The 16,153-nt window shown below is 41.0% G+C and overlaps 1 protein-coding gene across 4 annotated transcripts in view; it reads right to left on the bottom strand.

Annotated features, from left to right (window-relative positions):
• LMBRD1 (LMBR1 domain containing 1) overlaps nt 1-15,473 on the bottom strand; it is a 90,698-nt gene extending 75,225 nt beyond the window's left edge. For 2 of the 4 annotated variants that reach the window (XR_013542048.1, XM_073000092.2), the window contains exons 1-3: nt 14,403-14,557; nt 9,090-9,266; nt 6,445-6,505 (exon numbers count right to left, since the gene is read on the bottom strand). Coding sequence is in view for 3 of the 4 variants with exons in the window: in XM_073000092.2 (XP_072856193.1) it covers nt 6,445-6,505; nt 9,090-9,266; nt 14,403-14,468 (304 nt within the window). In the remaining variant the exon portion in view is untranslated. Of the gene's footprint in view, nt 1-6,444; nt 6,506-9,089; nt 9,267-14,402; nt 14,570-15,328 lie in introns of those variants that run through there. The other 2 variants (XM_020785835.3, XM_020785834.3) reach the window with 2 other exon arrangements.
• Between the last annotated feature and the right edge of the window lie 680 nt (nt 15,474-16,153).

Raw genomic sequence — 16,153 nt, 5'->3', positions numbered from 1 at the left:
AACAACTGTGAATCTGTTCTCACAAGTAAGCAGCGCCTGACCTCCACAAGAGGACCATTTTCCTCAGCCTGATCAGCAGATGTAACTGTTCCAGATTGAGTAGCCATGGCAACAGGCTCCCTCAGTGACAAGGAGCTTTGCTCTTTCTGGACACAGAACACAGCTTTTGGCTTGGTTCCACTCGAATCATGAGGCACATTTCCTTTTAGCTGCTTTAATTTCTCACACTCTGAGATTAGATGGCCCTTTCCTTGACAGAAATAACATTTTCTGCTGTATTTGGAGTCTTTCTCATGTGGTTTTGGCTTTCCCTCCAAAATCTGGTTCCTGGACTGGCTCTGCCCAGAAGTTTTATCAACAAAATGGCCGCCCATTTTTGGCGGGCTCTGAACTAACCCTTTGGAGTACTTAGGGTCCCATGTTTCCCTCATGTTTTCTTCAGAATAATTCAGGTTTTGATGTTGTGCCTTAACCTGTGTGCCTTCTTTTGGTTTCTTTTCTAGCTGCAATTTCTTCTCTTTTATTCTCAAATCCAGCTCCTTTTGCTTAGCCTCAAACTCAGCCCTGATCTGTAAAATTTCTTCCTCAGCCCTAGCTTTTATCTCTTTTACTTTTTCTTCAGTCTTATCTCTGATTTCTTTTAATTTAATGTCTTTTTGCTGATTATATTTTTCAAGATCTTGCTCACTTTGTCTGGCCTGAGCCTCATACTTTTCTTTCTTTGACATTTCTTCCACTGATAAATTGTTAATAAACTTATTTAGGAAATCCAATTCTAATTGTACCATTCTAATTTAGTGTTTCAGTTCCATCCCTTTCATCCTCATGGCTATTTCCCTTTTCTTGGCATCTGCCTCTGCCTGACTGATTTCAGCTCTTTCTCTGGCCTCCCTTTCCAATTTTCTCATTCTATATTCATGCTGTTGGACTAGGAGCATTTTTCTGAGTTCTGAGGTCAGTTCTCCCGTGTTCTCATCCTGCACTGAGCCAGATTTCTCCTCAGAACCTTGGTCTACCTGGGGGTCTTTCACTTCACCCATTTCTGCCATTTGGCTTCGAGTCAAGGGCATAATCCCCCCCCCAGAACAGGCTGCTTTCAAAAGTCAAGCCTCAAAATAAAGCGACCACTTTTTTTTTTCTTTTGCCTCAGAACCAGCCTTCTATAGATTGCTGCTGTTCTTCAGCACTAACTTGCAACTGTTGCCAGCCGGAGTCTAACCCCCCTCTGCTAGGCCTCTCAGCAGACAAGCTAGATCACTGCTACTTTCCACAGTTTTGCCTCAGCTTTTTCCCGCCAAAACAGGTTGCCTCAGAGCTCCCTAATCTAGTCTCCCCAGTTGGCACGTTCTTCCACTAGCGCACCTCCCCGTGAGGCACACCTAGAAGATTACCTACGTGCTCTCAGATTGTCCCTGACTAGACCCCCCTTGCTCTGGGCACCCTTGCCAAGGCTTTGCTGGACCACTGGACAACTGGACCAGTCGTATCCCACACGCTGGACACCAATCAATGTGACAAACCCAGACCTACTGGGATATGCCACACTTTCACTAAGCTGCCACCAACCATTCCCTGTAAGAAGTCACACAGACCAGGAATGGATTTTTAACAAATAAAGGAATAAGGTTTATTTAACTAACACACAGGGAAAATAAAATGATCAAATGAATAAGATACAGTAACGTGGCTTAGTCTCAATCATACATACACCAGTTTGGTTCACTCAGAACACTTTTAAATAAAGCACAGACCCTGAACCTATCAGTTCTGGCTAACCATACAGACACCTGAACCTATCAGGTTGGTACTGACTGACACACAGTAGTACCCTGTCTGACACCCAGACTCCCACTCAAGCTTCTTCTCTCAGCTCTTCTCAGCTTCTCCACACAGGCTTCACATATATATACAGTACAGCCCCTCCTCCTGATGTCCCGCCTTCCACTCCCCATAGGATGGAACTTTCCCTCCAACCCATGACAGACAGGTAACATCAGTGCTGTATGTAACAGTAACTAAAAAAACAACCTTTTTGTGCGCAAATGATAAAATACTTGATTGCACCTTTCCTACGCTGAAATTGTTTTAGAAACCTAACTAGTAGAAATGCAGTGTTAAGACTGTTAATTAAGAGAAGCTCTTAAACAATAGCAGAAAACAGTTCTTTATTCTATGTATCAATATTATACAGCAGTGCCTCTACAGCCAACAGTGAATACATCACTCCAACAAAAGCACTGTGAGTTTACTCTCCCAAACAATGATATGTACAAATTAAAAATTCAAAAGAATATCTTCCTCCTATCTTCTTATTGAAAAATTACAAGTTTCCAAAGAAGGCTTCAGTCTGATCTTTGTCAAGTCTGAAATCTTTCCCAGCTGTGTGTTTAATAAAGATAAACACTGGGGAGCAAACAAGAAATCCAGATATAATCATGCAGCAATTTAAACACAAAACAAAACATGTCTTGTTCCACAGTCATTTTGACTTATCTCCACCAAAGGTTCTTTGGAAGTGATACTTGCTTTACATAAAACACACTGCTGCCAAAATGATTTCAGAACAAAATTGCGGTAGTTTGATTAATAAAACTGGGCTACTGTTAATCAAACAGCAGACACTGTAGTTAACAATTACAATATTATCTATTTTTTATTGATTAAAATTTAATACTTACAGACATTCCAAGCCAAGCAAGATTTTCCCATCCTAAAAATTCCCCATGAATTCAGTTCAATAAAGGAACCAGTTTCACATATGGAAAGGAATACATGAGTGTATCTAGCCTTTCAACTGAAATGTCTAAGCAAGATCAATATGCACACATGATCATATACAGATCTCTGGATTAGAGTACATCCTTAGCATTTGCTACAACAGCTGCTCCAGTTCTCTTGCATTATGCCCACCTATGATGTATACATCAGAAATAATTTGTTTTCATTTATTTAGCATAAAAAGTAATGGAATCCTACAGCATTCCTATCTGTGTTATTACAGTTACTCTGACTAATATAATACTGTACAATCAGCCACACTCAGCTGCATAGTATTACATGACTTCTCAAATACATAACTTGGCATAGTTTGCTTTCTTTAGCAGAAGTGTATGAAGACTTGTGAAATGTCAACAAGTTTTAAAATATTGGATAGGTGTTTAGACTATAAGAACACACAGGGTGGTGAACCCTGAGATTACAGCTACAATAAAGATTAAGAACATTAGTCTAAGAATTACAAATCTCCTAGGATATACACTACATGAAACTGCGATTAGAAATAGAAACATTGATATAAAGTTTAAAATGCATCACAAAATCCTTTAGAATCTTTTGATGCTTTGGATTTTTGAGAACTTGATTCTGAGAGTTTCAATCAGCAAGATGCTTCTCATTAAGAAAATAATCACATCAAGGCTGTCACATCAATGCAGATCTTCTACATACAATCTTAACAAGGATGATATCAGGCAACATTTAAATCTGTAACTAGCATTCTACCAAAAGTTCTGCTTTCTGTAGGCTACACTGTGAGTCCAAATTTGGGTTGGCAAAAGATCAGGATAAAGAGGATAGACATTTTCACAGACAGGTTAATGTAAATCCAAGTTGTCACAGGGCTGACTCACCTCCTGGTCCCAGGAAACAAAGAACACAAGCTATGTTCGTCACTAAAACAACTGTTTTTATGTCTTTGACTTCTACTAATACAGAGTCCATATTCCAACACTGTAAAAAAGCGAAAAATGGAAACTCCAAATGGAGAGGGAGTTTTCTTAGCAGAGAGAGTAAGATTAGCAGGCTGCCCTTCCAGCTTCAAAGTTTTCTCACATACAAGACAGCTATGAGAAGTATCTCTCAAACATTCTCCTAGAGACTACTTGTCAAATACAGTGGTGCCTCGCTTAGCGATTGCTTCGTTTAACGATGTATTCGCTTAGCGATGAGGTTTTAGGAGCGATCTTGCGCTCTGTTTAGCGATGTTTCCAATGGGGGAATTTCGCATACTGATGTTCGGGACCATGCCTCGCATAGCGATAACAGTTTGGGTCCCCCTGTTTTGCTAAGCGATTTGATTTGGCTTTGTTCTGAGTCTTCGTTAATTTTTGGTGAATTTTTCCCCCATTGGAATGCATTGATAGCTGTCAAACCTACAGTTCAATGCATTTCAATGGGGGGAGAAAAAATTCACCAAAAATTAACAAAGACTCAGAACAAAGCCAAATTAGGTTTGCAAAGGTTTTACAGGGTGCACTAATGATTCCAAGCATTTTAAACAGTTTTTGAAAATTTTAAGACACTTTAAAAATAGCGAAAACGGACCTGTCAAAACCATTTAAATGCATTGAAACCTATTCAATGCATTCCAATGGGGGAACCGTGTTTCACTTAGCGATGTTTCCTATGGCGATTTTCGCTTAAGGACGGTAATCCGTTCCCATTGGAACGGATTATCTAGTTTTCAATGCATTCCTATGGGAAATGGTGTTTTGCTTAGCGATGTTTTCCCATAGCGATGTTTTTTTTTAACCAATTAACATCGCTCAGCGAGGCACCACTGTATCCTTCAAAACGCATGTATGCCAGTACCAAATTGTGTGCTCAAAACAGACCGATTCATTTCATCTCCAGTGAAACCCATGTAGACTTTAAACACAATGAAGTCAATATATTAAGAGTCTCAAATGCTGAATAGTATGCAGACGAGGCCTTCAGATTCATCTAAAGATCAGGACTCTGTTTGAAAGTTACAGAGGTATAGGGAGACGCTATCCACAATGGCCAGTCTCTAATATGCTCAAGTAGAAATAAACTAACCATCTGGAGGGGTCTTAAAAACTTAGACATTAGCTTTCATTTCTTTTTCCCCCATATCAGGAATTATTTGCTTTAGTTTAAACACAGTAGTGTCATGTATATGGTAGCCATTTTGTTAAGTTATGGTTCAATGCAGAAAGCACAACTAAGGCTTACTTCATTATCTTTCCTTATTCAGAATAGCAAGAAAAGGATGTTTTTAATTTATACTCAAATCACTATCGCCATCTGAAGGCTGATACAAGTAACAGCATCAAACCATGCCTAAAAATTCTTTGGAACTGTTTCCTGAACACAAGGACAATTCACTCTATGTTTAAAAGGAAAGTAAGTGGCTTCCACAAACAGTTTCACATAGTCACTAGAAACTTAATTTTCTCATCTTTACATGCCATTTTTCAGTAGTTAAAAAACATTGAAATTGTGCACTTTTAAAATCTTAAAAGAATAAAAGAATGTTGCTGAGAATTTTTACTTTTGTAGTCTAATCGGCATATGATATATAACATTCCATCTGCAGGTCATTTTTTTGTCTGAAGACACAAAAGCTCATACAAGCATAAACTCGTGAAGATAACTCATTAAATCCTCTTGTTAATGCTTGCCTTTGATGTGTCTGGATTCCTCAGAATGATTTATGACTTGGGCTGCCTGAGGTCCTATACTGCTGCCTGCCTCCTGTGATTTAAGATGACACCAAACTTTTCATTTGTACTCAGAGGCACTGATGACCACTGTTTTGGGAGCTAGACTGACTTTAAGGACAGAACCTAGTACTTTCTGCCCCTGAACATAACAGGAAGCTACTTGTTCCCCTATGCATCTTTGCAAGTCTAAAGGAATCCTCCAGAACTACAAAGCTGCAGTAGGGTGCTTTTCAGAGGGCACAAGGAAAGAGTGCAGGAGCAACATGGAGGTAAGAAGAATGCTCTACATCAAGTCATTTACAGCTCCCAGTCCCATAATACAGCCTAAGGATTTCCATCGAATTGGAGTGCATTTTCTCCCCTGAAAGTCTGATTCCTACAACTGATCTATTGTTATCTACAAATTCATCTTGCCATTTTTCAGGCATTGCTACTTCAATGAATTTATGAACCTGATAAAATATGCCATCACTGCTGCACAAAGATGAACAGCACTATTCTCTCTGAACAGCGTTTTTATTATCTGGAATCTTTGGGTTAGATCTAAAAATCTCCAACTCTGGAGCACAGAAAAAGCAAAGTGTATTTTAAAACAGTGTCCAAAATCCTGTTGCTTAATGTAGAAAATCACACTAGAGTAAACTCACTCTAACTGCAACTTATTATAGCACAGCAGACAGGATTGGCCAATTTGAATCAATGGAACTTGTGAAGGAGATGATGCACAAAGTTCCCATTAATTCAATAGGCCTACTCTACTGAGAGCTTATACACTAAACCAGTGGTTCTTAACCTTGGGTTACTCAGGAATTTTGGACTGCAACTCCCAGAAGCCTTCACCACCAACTGTGCTGGCTGGGGTTTCTGGGAGTTGCAGTTCAAAAACATCCGAGTAACAAAGGTTAAGAACCTAGGCACTAAGCAATAGGAATTTAGCCTGTAAGTAGTTTTAGGCACTGTGAACCATTTTAATACTCACTGTAATATGCATATAGTACAGTATCTTCAATTTGCATTGTAACATTTGCATCAGCCCAGTCCTAAATATATTGACAAAGAAAAAGAAAAAAGGAGAGAAAAGTTAGACTAAATAGGTATTTGTGTACCTGTATCTATAGAACATGTAAAGCACTCTAAGAAACTTTTTTTGGTTAAAAGTAAATTCACATTTAAGGCAATCACTGCTCTGTGACAGGTAGGCAGTTCTTTGAAAAATGCCCAAATGTCTCTACTTCTCATATTTCTATTTACCAGAATGGAGAAACCTGACTAGTCACAAATATAGCAGTACTGGTGTCTAATAAAAACAATCTGTGGACATGATGAGTGGTAATAAGCTACTCTGAATCACTGCCCTTCAAGCAGTAGTAAATACATTCTTTGTCTGTTCCTGTCCTTCCAACAACTTCTTCCTTGTACTCAGAAACAAAGGTACTGAAGTCAAGGAAAAAATGGTAAATATACTAAATACTGAGACATTTAATGATGTCTCAGTAACATATAAACAAGTTGGTATTGATTTCTGCTAGGGAACCTTCTGTAATGAGTGAGAGGACTGCCTGTGTTGGAGGCTGAACTGCTTAGGACTAAGAAAAGAAAGCTTATGTTCTAGATGTGCAAACATGAAAGATGGCTCCAAGAAGTAACTTCTGGCCACTAGAGTTTTGTTTTGGTTTAAATTTTAAGATGGGTCAGGGCACTAAAAAGTAGTGAAGCAATGTTTATATTAGAAAGTTTAAAAGAGCCACTCAAACCAATACACATCATCATACAAAAACACCATTTTAGCTATGGTACTATAAACAACAAGTAGTTGCATGAGAACAGATCAGCTAGAAAATCTACTGGCTCACTATAGAGGAAGGCAGGATTAAACAAAGACACTTATTTTAAGGTAATAATCAAATTTTATTTATTTATTTATTAGATTTATATACTGCCCATCTAGAACATGTCTACTCTGGGTGGTTTACATATAACATAAAAAATAAACTAAGGTAAAATCCAAGTTAATCACAGAGTCCAAGATGGGGAGAGGAGGAGGAGGAGGAGGAGATGAAGAAAAAAAAGAAGGAGGGGGGGAGAAAAGGGAGATAGTCTAGGTCAGTGGTTCTTAACCTTTGTTACTCAGGTGTTTTTGGACTGCAACTCCCAGAAGCCTTCACCATCAGCTCTGCTGGCTGGGGTTTCTGGGAGTTGCAGTTCAAAAACACCTGAGTAACAAAGGTTAAGAACCACTGGTCTACGTAATAGCTGTAGGGAAGGCCTGCCTGTATAGCCGTGTCTTGAGGTTAGTCTTGCAAGCCCTCAGCAAGGGAGCAAGACAGATCTCCACAGGTAGGTTGTTCCATAGGTCAGGGGCCACTGCCGAGAAGGCCCAATTTTTAGTTTTTCCCCGTTGGCCCTAGGCGTTAGACCCCTCAGCTGTCCGACCTGACTGGAATGGGTGATATGGGTAGAACTAAGCAGAAGAAGGTGCTTTGCTGAGTATCGGCCTAGGCCATTAAGGGCTTTGTATGTAATGGCTAGCACCTTGAAATCAATGTGGAAGCAGATAGGTAGCCAGTGTAATCCAGTTGCACATTTATTCCACTGGCAAGAACATTGTATAGCAAATTACCATTAATTAACCAATCCCTTGCTGGACGTCTGGCTGTATACCAAGTCACCCAGTTAGCATGCAACGAAGAATCCAAATGAGGATTTGTCAACTAGCAGCAATTTGAGATTGCAAGCTACAGCAGCTCCATTTTGCCCTCATAATTACACATTTTGGATTTTGGTCGGACTAGTTGGTTATACATAGAGAGAAAGAGGAATGTACAGCTAACAAGCCTAATGAAAAGACAAAAAGCCTTTCAAGATGTCTGCAAAAGCAAAAGTATGCGTCATTGCTCAGTATGAACACAATTAACAGCCACAGGTTTCTTCAACAAGATTAAGTAGACCACAACTCTCCCCCCCCCCCATTATTATGGGATAATACAAGAGATGATGAGAGTTGTGCCAGGTTTGGCTGGCAGGACACCAAGTTGTAGCTTCTTTAAAACATCACTAATATAATTCATTCTTCCAATATTTTAAATGTGAGCTATTTTCACATATATTACCAGAACTGGTCATGAAGGGCTTCAGGATCAAAGGGCTGTGATCGTGCAGCCCTTTCACGGCTGCATAGGAAGTGGATAAGGCAACCATGAAAGGGCTTCAGGATCAAAGGGCCCACGGGGCTTATGAAGTCAGTAATGCAGCCATGAAAGGGCTGCACAATCACAGCCCTTTGATCATGAATATGAAAGGGCTTCAGGATCAAAAGGCTGTGATCTGCGATTGTTCAGCCCTTTCATGGCTACCTTACCCAAAGGGAGCCTTCCCTTCCCTTTTGCTAAGCCACATTGCTTTACAAAGGCAGGGAAAAGTGGCAGCCTTCCGTGTATAAAACGACCCTCAATTTTTTTGTCTATTTAAGGAAAAAGTGTTGTTTTATACATGGAAAAATACAGTAGTCTTTAAGGCGCCATGACATCTTTTTTTTCCTTTTGTTTTAGTGTATCTTGTTGAAATTCCAAGTCAAGAAGTTAGCTTAGGCATTTCCCAAAGCACAGTAAATAAGTTAATACTTACCTTAAAGGTTCCATTTTGGTTCTTAACATATGAAACTAGAAAAATGTCCACTGGTAAGAGTGCTGATGTAATAAGTGCAATTGCTAGAGCAAAAATAGATGTTATGGTGGAAATTACTTCACTTTCTCGTCTGCTCTGGTACTTGCGGACATAAACCCAGCAAAAAGCCAGGATAACCTAAAATAAAAACAGAAACATTAATGCAACACAGAGGAAAGAGATCCTTGTGGCATAGATTGATTTCTAAGTACAAAACAATTCATAGTGGCTGTTAATTGTGTTCATACTGAGAACTTTTCATTCACTTGATCACAGTTATGTCTCCAATAGCATGCATTATAGTTCACAGCACTGGGTTAGAAAATTACGTAGTCTGTGAAGGCAGATTCAACCTCTAAAATAACGATAAAACTCTAAATTAAGCAGATTTATCTCTTATTCGACTTTTGAATTTGATCAGGTTTTGGCATTAGTAACAAATACCTTTGGACTTTTTAATGTATGCTATAATGTTACTATTTCAAATGACTATTATAATAAAATACACTGTTTAAATTACCCTGAATGGATAATCCCACTGCAAAATGCTACAAACAGCAGCTTCATCATGATTTCAGGATTACTCTTACGAGGTTCCCTTATTAACAATTCTGTGATATAAGCAGAATATAAGCTACCACCTAGCCAAGGCTACTTAATAAGCTTCATGGATTAGTGAGCAATGAGGCCAAGACTCCTTTGTCCCAGTCTAATCTTTTATCCACTACATCAGACAAGCTCCCACATTTACTCTGTATAGTTATGCAGAATTCCACCTTTTTGACCACACAATCTTATTATAATAGGCCCTCTGCTCTTTTCACACAACAGACCCAACAACAGATTTAAAACTATGCAATTATTACTTGGGAAAAAAGGGAATGAAAATCTGACCCTCATCCAGAAAATTATCATTTCAGATATGCAGCAGATATCCTGTGATAATCAAGGCAGGACATTTGGCTAACATTTCAGAATTACTTTGCTACAGTAAGCAAGATGCCAGTTTAGAACTGGGTTCAAATATTTCTTCAGCAATTAACATGCAGGTCTCTATAGATAGACCAGTTATCCATTTTTGAGTGCCGTTAGTAAAAAGAAATATTCAAGAATGTAACGTCCATGTCTTGCAAGACTAATATGCAAGAAAATGCTATTAGACAAAAAGTCTTGCAATAAATTATGTGCAGTTTAGTGGCAATTATATTCAAGGAAACTGCACAGTTCATAGTTTATAATGAAGTACACACTAAATACACAATACAGATCACTCTCTCCTTTACTGTACATGTAGCAGTCCTTATGCGGATATTACCATAGTTGTGGGGGTAGGAGGTTTAGGATTATTACAGCCAGCCCTTCCCACATGATAATTTCTCTCTCACACACTGGTCAAAATCTTATTGCATAACCTACACTGGTGCAGGGGAAATGGCATCACCAAAGAGTCACGTCAGTGCTCATTAGTCCCCTGTGTGCACAAAGTCAGGTGGTTTCACACAAGATCCAGAATCCAAGTTGGGACTTCTTTATTAATTCAAGCAGGGGCTGTTGATTAAGAGCCCCACCTGGATTCAGTGCAAACCACTTGCATGTAACCAGGAACTACAGTAGGAACTCTAATGAGCAGCAATCTTGCTCTGCAGTGACATTATTTTCCCTATACCAGTCCAAGTTATAGAACAGAACCTTGGTCACTACAGTAGTACCTTAGTTTATGAATGCTTCAGTTAATGTAATTTTTGATTTATGAATGGAAATCCATTGAAAATAATTACAGTTTTTTTTCCACAGTACAAAAGAAGTTTCCCCAGGATGCACTGTGCCTGGAGGTTTATAGTGCCGCCCCCGTTCCTATTGCAAACCTCATTTCGGTTTATGAATTTTTTGCATTACATAACGTTCCGGAGAATACATTAAATTCGTAAAGCGAGGTACTACTATACTTCACATTTTCTCAGGAGTCTATGCAAGCATATTCGGCAAACACAATGACACATATGTGGACACTGGCTACACCAAAGAGCCAATTACAGGCAATGTACTATCAATAACTTGTGCTATCAAGCCAATTCTGACTTATGGTTACCCTTTTCAGGGTTTTCCAGGTAGTTAATACTCAGAAGTGGCTTACAGTTCCCTTCTTCTGTGATCATCCTGGGATGGTGCAGTTTGCCCAAGGCGACACAGACTGGCCCCTCTGGAATACACAGCAGGGAACTGAACTCCCAACCTCTAGCTCTACAGTCAGATAGCTAACTGGCTGAGTTATCCAGCTAGCTACCAATACCTTCTCATTTCACAAAACACACACACAGAGTAAACATTTGCAGAGTATGCTGGAAGCGGAAAGGCTTCCAGCCCTTTAGAATAACTAAGGCTGCAACTACAGGGTCAAATACCATGGGATTTGCTTCACTTATAAAAAAGATGAATTCAAATACAGTATTTTTACTAGTCACACGATTCAAATTGGCCTTGTCACATGATTACTGGTCACATGATTCAAATTGGCACTAGATCATCCTATCACCTTATTGTTGTCATTATTTCTTATATTTATGCTCCATAAGTGGATTGGCAGAGGCAGGAAAAGAGGGTGGCTGTGGGCTAGAATGCAAATTACATCCAATATGAACAGTACGATAAAGGTTCCCCTTGACATTTAGTCCAGTCATGTCCAACTCTAGGGGGCGGTGCTCAATCCTGTCTCTAAGCCGTAGAGCCAGTGTTTGACGTAGACAGTTTCTGTGGTCACATGGCCAGCGTGACTAGACACAGAACGCTGTTACCATCCCACAGTGGTGGTACCTATTGATCTACTTGCATTTACATGCTTTTGAACTGCTAGGTTAGCAGGAGCTGGGACAAGTGACGGGCACTCACTCTATCACGTGGATTCGATCTTTTGACTGCTGGTCTTCTGACCTTGCAGCACAGAGGCTTCTACGGTTTAACCCGCAGCACCACAGTAACCCCCCCCCCCGCAAATTAATCCACAGCCCCCGTGTGAGCACTAAGTGCAATTTCAAATGTAATACAGGCTACACTAACTGGCAAAATGGAAATGACTGTGCTACAACTGGAGAGACAGATCCAGAGTATAACAGTTTAGATTTTCTGACAAATCAAATATGTGTTTGTTTATTTAACTTGCATACTGCCCACTTAGTGACACTCACTACTTTGGGTAGTTTACAAAATAGACTAGCAAACTCCCACCCAGCCACCTCCCAAACACCACTCATATACAAACCCAAACAATACGGCAATGACCAACTCATTAAAAATTAACTCTAAAACTGTAAGTCCACAACTGCAGGGGATATGTTCTTGAATGTCACTTTATAAAGTTCTGTCTTTAGCAGTGTGGAGCATGGCACGCATCTTTTTGGCCTCTTTCAGTGTGGCCACCCTTAACACTCTGGTTCTGGAGAAGCATGTAAAACAGTTGTTCTCCAGGGGAGATATTCTAAAAAGTATTGAGTTTCTAAACCTTAAAAGCTTTATAGGTCAGAATCAGCACCTTGAATTCAGTGTGAAAACTAACAAGGAGTCACTGTGGACAATCTAAGACTGGAGATATGCAACTGAATTTATTATTTCCCAAAATTAGTCTGTCTCTCGCATTTTGGACCTACAGGAGTTTCCATAGTGTTTTCAAGGGCAATCCTATGTAGAGTGTTGCAGAAGTCTGTTTCTGAGATTAACTCATGAACCAATGTTATTTGGCATTTCCTGTATAGGTAGGGATGCAAATGGGCAATCAACTGAAGTTTAAAAAAAGGTGCTCCTGCCCATGGCTGGTGTTTGAGCTTCCAGAGAGAGAACCAGTTCCAGGAGCACCACCAAGTTGCGAACCCCATCTTTCTGTTGGACTGTAGCCCTATCCAAAGCAGGCAGATCTCTCTCTAATCCAGTGTTTTCCAACCTGGGGGGGTCACAAAACAGTTTCTGGGAAGTCTTGGGTCACCTTATATGTGTTTTAGCTCTTATTAAATAATTTATTCCTTGAACTTTCCGAGCAGGACATTAAAATTATTTTGTATGTGTGAGAATCAGGTCCTTTGGGGGAGAAGGTTTTTTTTCAGAAAGAAAAAAACTTCTTTCTGAAAAGAAACTAGTTTACCTCATTAAAATGCCCTTCTATGTAAACATGGTGTTGGTGGGTTGTTGATTACTTGTCTATTATAAAAGGGGATCGCAACTCAAAAGATTGAGAACCTCTGCTCTAACCAGTCAGCTGGAGTTCCCAACAACAGGTTCTCCATCTTACCTGGATTCAAATACACTTTATACTTCAAGATATTTATTTATTTATTTATTCAATTTATATCCCACCTATCTAGTCAACTCAGGACCATTCTAGGTGGCTTCTCTTCCATTTAAATGCCTGACACTTCTCTTCCATTTAAATGCCTGACACTTCTCTTCCATTTAAATGCCTGACACTTCTCTTCCATTTAAATGCCTGACACTGACAAGTACATTGAGCTTCGAAACTATGACAAGGACAGCCTAGACTTCCTAGTCTTAGTAACACTCAAATGGTAGTATTCTAGAGCACACCCCTTCAAAACAGTGTAAGCAGAGAGATCATATATATTTCCATCATAAAACCAAAACTCCCTCCCTTCATATCGGAAACGACCACGTGATAACAGGGGACTAAAATCAATTTATAATGCAACACTTTATTTCCTGGAGTCACAAGTTCTCTTTTCCCGACAATACTTTAGGTCAACCAATCAGCAACCCCAACAGCCCCTCCCGCCCTGTTGTGAATCCCAGGCTATCGAAAAGATCTACAAACGACGTCAACATTCATTCACCGTCAATTTTAAGGCCATGACTGGGGGAGGGGGGAAAATCCAACAAGGACACGCACGCGTTCTTTTCGACGAAGAATATAAAGGCGAAGGGAAAGCAGCGAACTTAATTCCCCGAGAAATGCTCCAGAGGAACCTAGTTAACGCTCCTTTCCATCTACCCCGCGTGTACAGGCAGCGGAGGACACGACACACACACACCCCGAGACCTGCGCCCTGATAAATTCCCTTTCTCACACACACCCTTCCCTAAACCGAAAGGAGCCCTTCTGGGTTCTCCTCTTGCCACAGATTTTGGAGGTGGGGCAAGCAGAGTCACCGGCCGGCTTCGTACAGAATGAGAAGAGCTACGGAAACTGTTGAGGAAACCCGGCCTAAGAAGGGAAGAAGAAGAAGCAAAGCAGCTGCCCGTCCTGCGCCTCTCCTTCCCCAGAGGTCTTCTTACCAGCAACGCCAGGCCGAAAAGGCACCAGCCCGTGACCAGGTCCGTTTGGGCGGCAAAGGTCGCCATCTTAACTTCCGGCAACAACACGAAGCCCACCCACCCCCCCTCAAGGCAGCCACCGCGGGGAGGGAGGAGCTTATCGACTAGCAAAGGGAGCGACGAGATGAAGGCCAACCCGAGGCCCGTTCCCATAGCAACCACAAAAACAACTTCCTCCGCCGGCTCGCTCGGGGCGCCGCGATTGGAGGACGTCGTCGTGCGAGCAGCCAATGAGGCGTTCGGGAAGGGATTCCGGCCAGGCTCCTAAATCGAAGGGGCCTGTAGTTCTGACGCAGCAAGCGGCGTGCAGAGCTGAGAGTGTTTGTAGCGTGGGGAAGGGGGGGAGCTGACGTTCCTTGCTGGTGGAGGGGAAAAGACACTAAAAGGATGTATGTGCAGGAAGTCTGAAAGCCTTCTGCTCAGTTACACCGGAAAGCACACACGTTTGTGCGTTTTAAAATCAGTCCTGTTCTGGATATATAGTACTGTACAGTACTTAGCCCTGCTATTCTCAGTGGAGGTTACCCCTAAGGCACTGGCTTGCAGAGATTCCTTTGAGATACACAAAACACTTTGCCCAAATTCTGTGCTGCTCAAGCCTGGCTTGACTGTTTTGTCAAGTTCTCTTAAGGCACTAACTTGAGCGTCCTTACTAGCAATACAGTTAGCGGGACTGAGCTATGCGAGGTATTATTTCCCGGATTATACCTTCAGTTATTATTTTATGCCCCTGTAAGCGCAGGGATAAGAAACGGGAACCAAACGGCTTCAGGTCAAGTGGGAGAAGGAAAAGCAGAATGTGTAGCTAGACATTCTTGTGAGATTCGACATGAAATCGGGAGGGGAAAAAAGCCTCGGCCAATCCTGCTGTAGTGGCCACTACCTACCAGCAAAGTGCCGCTAAAGAAGTACCGATCCGTGGCTACATCCGAAACGGGTGGAAATACCGCCATTTTGGCGTCTAGGTGCTATCCTAGACGCTCAACCCATAGGAGCCACTTATATAGAAGACGGCCACGTACACGGAGGATAGCGCCACTCCCTCTGTGGTGTAGGTCTACCTTTCACGCTTGAGTGTTGATGTTGCCATTAAACTGTAGACGTGGGATCGAAACCATCTCTTTGGATTCCTCCTCATAGCCAGAACAGAACTCCTTGCACGCAGAGTCAAGGAGATGCCCGACATCTCTTTGACATGAATCCTAGGTTTGTATGGGCATGATGCTATTTGTGATGCGAGGGGCTCCACCTGCAGTCTAAAACGATGTAGCAAAGCAACGGATAAATCACGCGAGGGCACTAATCTTTCCCTGCTTGTACCTCATTTCTTCCAGAATCAAAGCCCCTTTGTTAGTTCAACATAATGCTTTCCACCCCACTCAGGATTTGCTTTTCCGGTTTCAGAGACTGGAAGAAAAAAATTCTGGGGCAAGCCGCATCATGTGCTAGGGTCTAAATGTCAGGGGTGGTGACAATCAGAGCTAGGAAAAGAAAGTGGGTGGTGTACAGTTGGTGGACAGCCATCATACTAAATATTGCATTTACATGGTACTTTCTGTATTACTTCTCTTCAGTCAGTTTACTCTTATATAATGTCACTTGTATCACCTCTAAGTCCAAAACATGTAAGGAATTAATTTCCATAGACATAATCCCCCATGTGTATCCATTAAGTAAAGGTCGGAAAAATATGGGGTAATACTGTTGGCTTC

The sequence above is a fragment of the Pogona vitticeps genome, chromosome 1 (assembly GCF_051106095.1).
Source record: "Pogona vitticeps strain Pit_001003342236 chromosome 1, PviZW2.1, whole genome shotgun sequence".
Lineage (NCBI taxonomy): Eukaryota > Metazoa > Chordata > Lepidosauria > Squamata > Agamidae > Pogona > Pogona vitticeps.
Note: the sequence above shows the minus strand (reverse complement) of the source record. Positions and strands in the feature narration are given on the sequence as shown.